Source organism: Gossypium arboreum, chromosome 12, assembly GCF_025698485.1.
Source record: "Gossypium arboreum isolate Shixiya-1 chromosome 12, ASM2569848v2, whole genome shotgun sequence".
Lineage (NCBI taxonomy): Eukaryota > Viridiplantae > Streptophyta > Magnoliopsida > Malvales > Malvaceae > Gossypium > Gossypium arboreum.
The window spans coordinates 118,187,495-118,198,476 of record NC_069081.1 but is presented as its reverse complement, the minus strand read 5'-3'; the positions used below and the strand labels follow the sequence as shown (position 1 = coordinate 118,198,476).

Sequence of the window (10,982 nt, the reverse complement as noted above, 5' to 3'; positions counted from 1 at the left end):
AACCAATTGAATCGCAGAATCAGTGGTTTGATAAGTTTAACTACTAGTCTGATTATTAAAATACTGTATAAGATACTTTAATATTGTACCACGTCATCACTAGAACATATATCTATTTTACTTTTCAAGTGATGATATGATATAATATCAAAGAACCACATCATTGAACTTTTACATTTTTAAATCCAATGACCAAAATATATTTAATTGCCAAAGTAAATAAAAAAATCCAAATATTAAAATAAACCTAATTACTAGATTTAAGGGCCAGGTAATACATTATCCCATTTTCAAAATAAAAATGTGATTTGTATGTATATATGCGTAGTATATAATTTAATTCAATAAAACATGGCTCCTTCCTGCCTCGGCTGCCTAAAAGAATTCGTGTTGCCAACATGATTTGATTAATAAATTATTTGGTTTTAAATTGATATTAAGCAATCTAAATTTTATTCTCATCAAAATATTAATGTGTTTTGGTTCATTTTGTTTCATAGTTAATACTAATTTGTATTATTTTGATATAATTTTCTTATATTTAAAAAATGTAAAGAAAAATCTTTATAAGTTTATTCTAGTTCAATTAATAAATTTAAATATTAAATATTGGAATGTATATTTTTTTATTAAGTAGAAATTAGACAATATATATAAATATTTAAAAATATAATAAATCAAAAATATTAAATCGATAAGTAATGGTATCAAATAGTGGCGAATTTAAAAAAAATTAGGGACTGAAATTAAATTGTATATTTTAAGATAGTAAAATATAATTTCATCGTTTTAATAACCTATGTTTTTATAATTTTTAAAAGGTTAAATAAATTTTTTATCATTTTGAGATGACTAAAATGTAATTTTATTATTATTAATTTAAAATTTTATAAATTATAAAAAAATAAATTAAAATTTACTATTTTACTCTTAGTGGCTCCGCCACTTGTACCAAAAGTGATATGCGCACTAGTGCTTATATACTCCTACTATCCTAGTGTTGTTATTTAGAGGAGTCTATGAAATTAACTGAAATTTTTTGCATGATAACAACTTAACAATATAAAATTGAAAATTCGTTTCATCATTTAAAATTTATTTTATAATTTATTTTTTGAACAATAAAATTCAAGAATAAAGCTACTAGCTTCCTTTCGGTCACTATTTTATTGAAACTTGTGACCTATACTTTTTTTTTTATTATTCTTTTTTCTTTTAAATACTGGCCATCCACTGAATTATATTTATCAATATTTGTTAATCTCACAATTTTCATAACTATTTAATTAGAAATGCATCTCTCGTGGCAGCTCCTAACACTAAAATGCTTTCCCTCATCTATATATGATTGCATGCATGAACCCTACTACACCTTTTTTATTTATTTTTATTTTTTTTAGTATAAGCAATTTTATACCCAAAACAGTAAGAATTTGGCTTGATTTAACTTTAACTTAAAAAATATTAATTTAACGACTTAATGTGATTATTAAATACGAGAATAACAGATAAAAAAAAAATCATGCTAACACCCTTTGAGGATTTCGTTTTTAATATGAATTTGTGCTCTTGTGCTTATATATAATATTTGCACTTACAAGAATCTCAATAATTAAGATGTTTTAATATTATTGTTTTTTATAATATAACTTTGTACTCTTTGTGCTTATACATTATCTTTATATGAGTTAGGCAATAAATTCCTTCCCATCATTTCCATATATTTTGCCTTTTGATATTTGGAGGATCAGTAATACAACTCAATTTCGAAGGTTCGTTAAAAAAATAGAAGGGTGTAGACAAAAATATAAACTCAAAAAATGAGTTTAGCTAAAAAAAAAAGACCTATTTAGGGTTTTGATCGAGTAAGTATTTTTCGCTCAGACTTGGTTTGACCCAACCTGAATTTGCAAAAAAAAAAAAAGAAAAAGAATTTGATGCTTTTTGCTGTTGTTTTCACTATTTTTGCTTTTCTTTTGTCACTATTTTGGTGTCGTTTAGCTATTATATTGCTACCATTTTATAGTTATTATTTGGATATTATATAACTCTTATTTTATTATTAATTTCCTACTATTTTAGAGGTATTTGTTTGTTAATTAAGTTACATTTATCTTAGTGTTATTTAAGTATAAATAAAATTTTAATTTATTTTTAATTTATTGAGAAACATTTATTTTAATATTTTTGGTGTATTTGATACATTATATTTTTAAATTTTATTTTTATATAAAAATAATATAAAAATAAATAAGGGTGGGTCGGGTTGAATTTAGGCAAAATTTTAGACATTTTTAGTCGATCTAGAAAATGAAACTAAAATTTTATTGAAACCTAACTCAAACTCAACCAGACTTAACCCATGATCTTCTTTAATAAATAATTATACATTTATCTAAATTTAAATGCTAGAAATTAATATAAATTAATACATTTAAATCATGAATGGAGATACATGTTCTAGAAAACTTCACAAATAATGTTAAAAGGATAGACATTTTTAAAGGTATACTAAAAGCTTAAGAAGTACAAGTATTAAAAAGGATTTCACGTGGCAATATATAATACTGTTTGTGAAATAAATTATTTTTAATTAGCAATGATTCAATGTATCAAATATCAGTACATTTAAAAATAGATTAGAATATTTCTTAATTTGATATGTGAACTTGGATTTCGTTAAGATATGGTAGTTGTGACATTTTGATATTGTGTCATAATCTTTTAAAATTTTAAGTGATAATATATTATAATCTCGTAATGTTGCATCATCACTAAAGGCTAAGTAAGAAATTTTGTTTGAGGAGGAGGTAAAGTTAAAAGTTTTGTATAAAAATGTTTAAATTAGATTATTAATTTTTCATAAAGGATATAATTATCTTTTTTTTTTTATTTAATCAAATGTTAGAAAAGCCTAAATTGAATCTTTCAATTTTGGGAAAGGGCTAAAAAGTAATTTTCAATTTATCCAGTTGGTCTCCTATCTGCCCCTTTGGCTACACCCTTGGTCGTTACACCTTAGTGGAATACTGATTAAAGGATCAAATTGGAAAAAGGTTACCAAAATTCGAGACTAATATGGACAGAAAAATTTTAGAAACCAAATTGAAAAGTGTTACTAACTTCAGGGACTATTGTTGCTTTATCCCTGGTTTATTTTTAAGAACTAAAAGAATAGCAAGCATTAAGATTTATTTCGGGGGGTTAAGCTTCGGAGAAATTGACGGGGAATTGAAATGTTGAATTATAGAAAAAGTCCCGACGTGGAGAAAAGCAATTGGTCAGAGAAAGCAGAGGAAAGTACGGGCGGCGTACCGTGTGTTTTTTTTTTACAGTTTTAACTTTTAAGCCGAAAAAGTCACCTAACATATCAGGCTGGTCGACAAAAACCTTCTTCCCTTATTTATTAATTTAAGGTTTAATAACAAATTCAGTCATTAAAGTTTATATATTTTGTCAAAATAGTTTTAATTGTATTTTTGAATTTTTTAGTCGTCAACTTCTATTTTTTTCAAATTATTTTTAACAGATTTGATAAATTTACTTTAAAAAAGTTAATAGATTTCATGAAAATATTGAATGGGTGTATTCGTTTTGAAATTCTTTTAGATAATTATGTAAAAAAAAAAGGTTGATTGCCAAAAAATTCAAAAATACAATTAGGACCATTTTAACAAAATATGTAAATGTTAGTGGCTAAATTTATCATTTAACCTAATTTTAAGGTAAACTGTACTAATGAAAACAGTCACTTAATTATTATTTTTCACTAGCATTTAAATGACAAATGAAAATAGGAATTGTCAACTTTAAAATTAGCACCTTCAACCTATATATATTATGTTAATTTAATATTAATTTTTTAAATTAATGAATTAAGTGAAGGAGTGTTGAAGTTTTTGTGTTAAACAAATATGATAATAACGAAAACAATAATAAAAGCAACTCGATTGAATTGATATCGAACAATTCAAACATGAATCTTATGAAATCGATAAATAGTGAACTAAGGAAGATTGAGTCATCTCAACCTTCAATGTTCAATAAGCAACGACGAACCAAAGTATTGAGAGAAAAGAATGAGTAAAGGTGAAAATTATGACTTTGGGATTTTGGGTGTTCCAGTTTTGGTTTTTTTATTATTATCAAATGTAGTTGATATTTTTTTTTAGTTTTGTAGGTGGATGGATAAATAAGAAAAGAAATTTATAAAAAAATTAAATTACACAATTTGTAAATATTGAGAAATAATTTTTTAGAATCAAGATTAAAGTGACACAATATATAAATGTTTGAGGCATAAAGTTGTTATTATGTCATTTTTAAAAGCTGAAACGTCATCTTTTCGTTAGTCATTTAGCAACTAGTGATAAAAAAAATTAGAATAGTTAAATGACATTTTTAACTTTTCCTAGTTAAGTGATTAAAAAGAAATGTATTAATAGATAAAATATTAAATATAAATCTAGTAAAATATTAAATAAATTGAGATAGAATAATATTTAGTCTCTAAATTTGATAATTTTTCACATTGGTCGTTGAAATTTTTTGTTCACATTAGTCATGAAACTTGACAAATTTTTTCAGTGATATTTGTGACATATAATTACTTGAATTTAAAAAATGTATAATTTCTTAATATTTTAAATAATATTGGTATTTTTATATAAATATTTTAAAATTTCCAGGTGATGATGCGGCACAATTCCAAAAAGCCACATCATACTTTAACATAATCCAAGTTTATGGACCAAATTGAGAAAAATTACTAAATATCGAAACTAAAAGCAAACTAAAAAAGTTCAAGGACCAAATTTAGAGACTAAAATATTGCTTTATTCCATTCATAAACTAATTTATTTTAATTTTATAAATATCAATTATAAATAATCTACAATTTTTAATTTTAATTTTAATTTTATAAAAAATTTAGGTGATGATGTTGTAAACACGTTATCATACTTTAACATAATTGAAGTTTATGGATAAAATTAAGAAAAATTATCATATTATGAAACTAAAAACGAACTAAAAAAAAAAAACCGACCAAATTGAAAAATTACCAAATTTAGAGCCTAAATTGTTGATTTATCCCATTCATATTCAAATCAAATCGTAAATTTCCCGACAGATATGGCCAATATATTTGAAAAGATAGTGATGAATACAATTCATGCAAGCAGCTTCTTTTTTTTTTCCTTCCTTTTTCAAAAGGTCCAACATGAGATTTTTAAGACTTGAAAATGGGTGTGGAGTCAAATTTCCGACATTCTTGAATTCCCCCCAAGTCTTCCTTTCTAGTCCTATAAATACCCTCTTAAAATTTCATCAATCTCCATGCAAATTTACCTCATACATACACACACACACATATACACTAAGAGTTATACACCTTGCTTATATAGATCCCGAGAGAGCTACAAAAAATGGGGTTTTTCCTGTTATTTCAACTTTTTTTCACCATAGCCATAATAAGTTTTTCTCTTCATTTCTTCTCCACATTGATATTCTCATGCTGGGTTCTACCCATTAGAGCTTACAACAAGATTAAAAAAAATGGATTTACAGGTCCAATCCCTAGTTTTCCAATGGGAAACATCACAGAGATGAAAAACAGTATGAATATAAACGTTTCTTCTTCACTTAATGTTATTTCCCACGATATACACTCCACTGTGTTTCCTTATTTTGCTCGTTGGCAGAAATCATATGGTAAGTTTTGTTTTTTTTTTTTTGGAATTTGGTACTAAACAGTATATGGCTTATGATTTTACGGTTTGTTTGAGCTTGTGTTTTTGTGTTGCAGGGAAATTGTTCATATACTGGCTGGGGACGGAGCCGTTTTTGTACGTTGCGGAACCGGAGTTTTTAAAGAACATGTCGGCGGGAGTGTTGGGAAAGAGTTGGGGGAAACCCAAAGTGTTTAAACATGATAGGGAGCCTATGTTTGGAAGTGGGTTGGTGATGGTTGAAGGAGATGAGTGGGTTCGCCATCGCCATGTTATTACGCCAGCATTTTCTCCTTCCAACTTAAAGGTATTATTATCCTTCGTATTTTCTCTCCTTTTTATCTCCTTACAAATTAAAAAAACAAATGGGTAAAGTAATATTTATTCCCTAAATTTAATTACGCTTTGGTCCTTCATTTTTTTTGTCTATATTAGCCTGGGAAATTGTTAATGTTTTTTTTTTCAGTTTAATGCTTCAACATGGATTTTGTTAAGGTATGATAATATGATATTTTAAGAATATGCTATGTTATCACTAGAGGTGTGCATGGGCCGGGCTACCCGGCCCGGCCCGAAGGCTCGCCCGAAAAATGAGAGGGTTCGGGTAAAAATATAGGCCCTAAATATGGGTTTCGGCAAAAAAAAAAGGCCCGTTTAGAAAATGGGCTGGGCTCGGGTAAATTTTTTTGGCCCGGGCCAGGCCCGAATTATATAATAAATATATATTTTTTATTTTTAATCATATTTTAATTTTAATTTTAATTTTAATATAATCAATTTTTATTATATTTTTTAATTTGTGTAATGTTTTAAGAATTGTTTTAATATATTTTTATTTGTTTCTTGTTTTAATATTTGTTTTAAATGTATTTGATTATTTAATATATTTTAAATTTTTTTATTTAATGAAATAAGTTAAAAAAATTTAATATGAGTCGGGCTGGGCTCGGGTTTAACAATTTTATTTCGGGCCGGGCTTGGGTAAATTTTAGGCCCATATTTTGGGCGGGCCCGGCCTGAAATTTTCAGTGGGCCCGGCCGAACTTGGCCCGTCCCGCCCATGCACACCTCTAGTTATCACTTAAAAGTTCTTTAATAATATTTAAAAAATTTAGATTTTATATAAAATTTTAAAATATTCCATAATCTCATGCAGTTATGCTATTACTCTTGAATGGAATTCAAATTTAAGGATTAAATTAAAAATATTGTCAAATTTTAAGATTAATAGGAAAAAATGTTTAGGGACTAAATTAAAAGATTATCAAATTTAGAGACTAAATGTTAATTTATCCAAAAACAACCTAGGCTCCATTCTGTAAACATTGGTGGAAAACAATGAACACTTGCATGTTCCACAGCCGACAGCGTCTCTGAAAGCGTAAAAGTCTAACTTGTAAAGTAGAAAACATTTGTTTTCAAAATCAAACGGGTCATTCAAACAGGTTAGTTCTTCAATTTATTAATTTGAATGGTTTTATCAATTCAAATGGTTGATACGGTTGGATTAAATAATTAATTAAAAGTTTATAAAAGTAAAATACTTAAAAATTAAAATTAAAAACAGTTTAATTTATTATTTAATTCAGCCTAATCTATTTATATAGATTTACCATTCAATTGATTTGATATCTCTTTTCAAATCAAATTTACTAACTAATTTTAATCCAACCCATCGTATCCTATGAGATACAAACAACCATAATCATATATTCATGTAAAGTTAACGGAACAAATAATACTCAAAAATAAAGTAAAAGTTAGCAGCAAAACAATCATTTTTCTTTTTGTTCAAAAGCACGAAAACATGCATTTATACCTAACATTGGACCTGGTACTATATATATATATATATATAAAACTAATATATGAAGCCATTTATTTATTTATAAATAAAATTAATTGTATATATATTTTAAGAAATCCAAAAGTTTTGAGTTATCATTACATAATGAGGTGATTACAAAGTATAATTTTTTTAAACTTTTAGGTCGAATGATTTGAGTGTGATAAAATATATTATCCTCTTATTTATAAGATAAAAAGGGATTATGAATAATTCTTAATATTATATTAAAAATAAATATAATCAAAACTTATAATAAAATTAATAAAAATACTCTAATTTTTTGGTACATTTGGTTAGTTAATAATATTAACACTAAACAATTCATTATATTTAAAACATGGCACGATTAAAATAAAGATGCATTGCAACGGAGAGAAAATAGCTGCAGAAGATATTTGTTGATCTTAAAACTATATTATATACTGCGATATTGATAGTGGTACCTTTTAATACTCTTAAAATTTAATATAAAAATTAAAAATTTGTGAAAGAGAATTAGTCATGATTGTATGTGATACATATCTTGTTTTTAATAAAGAAATATATATAAATTAAAAGTTTTATTCGTTAAGATGACATTACATCCGTGTATAGATTTATATATTTAGGGTATTATCGTTTTCAACATCTCTTATTATATGAATTAATAATAAATTAATTTTAATAAACAATTTTAGTTACTTAGATAACTTGTTTTTAGTAGAAGGAAGTTTTCCTTTTACTCACTTTGAAGAGGTTTTATTTTCAAGTTTAATTTTTATTAATTATTCCTTTTGTTTGGGTAAAAATGTAATAGTAATTATTTATGGAGTCAAATTTTTAAACTTTGATCTTAATTATTTTAAATATTTTAATTAATTAATGGATAAGAAACTAAGTAAAAAACAATTGACCATTACAAGCCAAATTGAAAATTTTTGACCATTGCTAACTATTTTAGGACATACGTATCAAATAAACTCTTTCCTCAATACTTCAATAACCAAACAAAGTGCATTAACAAATTGAATTTTGACTGTTCATTTTTTTGTTTACATTCTTATAAAGAATTTAAGTTTGAATTTTGAAGAAAATATTGTTGTAAAGCTAGCCACTGAACCTTGAAAGAATTAATTTTTATGAACCTTAAAACGGACATTAAGAATACATTAGTCATTAAAAATATATTTGATAATAACCCTGATGAAATACATTTTGCTTTGATAATGTAGGCTATGGCAAGCTTGATGGTCGAACCGACAACGAAGATGCTAGACCAATGGGCTACTCTAATAAGCTCTGGTTATCCCGAAATCGATGTCGAAAGGGAAATCACAACGACCGCAGGGGAGATCATCGCGAGGACCAGCTTCGGGTTGAGTTACCAAAATGAGAACAAAGTGTTTGAAAAACTAAGAGCCATGCAAATCACCCTTTTCAACTCCAACCGTTATGTTGGCGTTCCATTTAGCAAATGGATGTGCCCTAAGAAAAACCTAGAAGCCAAGAGACTCGGAAAAGAAATCGACCAATTGCTTTTATCTATAATCGATGCCCGTAAAAAGAGTTTGGATATTGGGACATCCCTTCAGAAGGATTTGTTGGGTTTGTTGATGGAAGGTAGCCTCATTGACGGACGGTCGGGGAAGAGCTTGACAGCGAGGGAGCTTGTCGACGAGTGCAAGACTTTCTTCTTCGGCGGCCATGAAACCACTGCATTGGCACTCACTTGGACATTGTTGCTTTTGGCCATGTATCCCGATTGGCAAAACCAATTGAGGGACGAAATTAAACAAGTGATTGGAGATGGAGAGATCGATTTCACTAAGCTTGCTGACTTAAAGAAGGTAAATATCTTTACTATATCTATATATTTAGAAATATACTTATATTAAGCCTAATTAAATTGACGTCACAAGTCATCTTAGCATCAAGTCCATCAAAAATTATTGAAAATCTTTACTTTTACAAAATTACAAATATAACATAAGACTTTTTACCTTTTCGTGTTTTTATATAAAATCGATAAATTTTTACACATAATATGTTTTAAACCTTCTACTTTACACATTGTGTGCATTAATAACTTCATTTAATACATATATTTTTTGTTTCTACTATAGTAAACCAATTTTGAGGAAGTGACATTGCAAATATTAATAATACTATTTTTCATCAATAAAATTCAAATTCAAAATTCTATTTAAGTGACCTTAATTATTAAATAGTTGCGGATCTAGGACATTAGCAAAGGCCTTGGCCCCCTTAAAATGATAAAATTTTAATTTAATTCTTTAAAATTTATAAAATATAAGCTATTAAAAATTTAAATTTAATTTTGGCCCCTAAAATTTTTTCTGATTTCCCCCTGTTATTAAACTCTTTTAGACTTGTCCAAGTGACTTCTATTATAATTCTTTTTCCACTCTCCTTCATTTCCAATCAATTTCTTCATTAATTTTCAAGTGTACATGTGTTTCCCAAGTCATGACATGAGAATTTTTATAGGCGAAAGTTAAAACATATATGTATATATATCCTATATGTCAAACATTAAAGTTCAACCATTTAGGAGTCGTGTCATTTCATATGTAGGAACAAGTCAAATTACTCCCTTTGACACTTCAGCTGTGGCAAGTGGCAGCTCCCCATTAGTTTTGAATTGGTTCTAAACTCTAAAGTGCCAACGAATTCCACATGGAGTTATTTATTTATTTAATTTTGGAATTTTTCTCTGCTTTTTTTTTTTTTTTTTTTGAGAATTTGGTTTTGGGTGAATAGTACTATGTGGTTATGAGTTGTAGATGGGATGGGTGATGAAAGAAGTGTTAAGACTATACTCGCCAGCACCAAATGCACAAAGACAAGCAAGAGAAGATATAAAGGTGGGTGATCTTGTTATCCCTAATGGAACCAACATCTGGATCGACGTCGTAGCAATGCACCACGATCCGACATTATGGGGCGATGATGTTAACGAGTTTCAGCCAGAAAGGTTTAAAGATGATCATTTATATGGTGGGTGTAAACACAAGATGGGATTTTTGCCATTTGGATTCGGAGGTAGGATGTGTGTTGGAAGGAATTTGACAATGATGGAATATAAAGTTGTATTAACACTTATGCTCACTAGGTTTTCCTTCTCCCTGTCATCAAATTATCGCCATTCACCTTCCATTTTGCTTTCTTTAAGGCATAGATATGGACTGCCCCTCCTAGTTAAACCCCTCTAAGCAATTCTTTTCCATCCTAGTTAGATTAAAAAGGTAATTAAACTTCAACCTTAAAACCTTAGTTATAGATGTTAAAAATGTTACATTCAAATTCATTGTATTCTTTCTTTATATTTGTTTCTTTGCACCGGCATTAAGGTGTTCAAATTTGTATTATCCATATTGAAATTAAATAAATGTAAAATTCGATTT

The 10,982-nt window shown here is 27.3% G+C and overlaps 1 protein-coding gene across 1 annotated transcript; it reads left to right on the top strand.

Moving 5' to 3' along the window:
- Positions 1-5,342: 5,342 nt before the first annotated feature.
- On the top strand, positions 5,343-10,977 carry LOC108478155 (cytokinin hydroxylase-like). The gene is made up of 4 exons (XM_017780574.2): positions 5,343-5,712; positions 5,807-6,036; positions 8,790-9,404; positions 10,362-10,977. The coding sequence occupies exons 1-4, from the start codon at positions 5,427-5,429 to the stop codon at positions 10,788-10,790; spliced, it is 1,560 nt and encodes a 519-aa protein (XP_017636063.1). The 5' UTR covers positions 5,343-5,426; the 3' UTR covers positions 10,791-10,977.
- Positions 10,978-10,982: the final 5 nt, after the last annotated feature.

What these genes read in the sequence shown, in the direction of transcription:
- LOC108478155 (XM_017780574.2), top strand. Translation starts at nt 5,427, where the DNA reads ATGGGGTTTTTCCTGTTATTTCAACTTTTTTTCACCATAGCCATAATA. An exon ending in TCGTTGGCAGAAATCATATG is followed by an intron (nt 5,713 to 5,806) that starts GTAAGTTTTGTT and finishes TTTGTGTTGCAG; the next exon opens with GGAAATTGTTCATATACTGG. An exon ending in AGCTTGCTGACTTAAAGAAG is followed by an intron (nt 9,405 to 10,361) that starts GTAAATATCTTT and finishes TATGAGTTGTAG; the next exon opens with ATGGGATGGGTGATGAAAGA.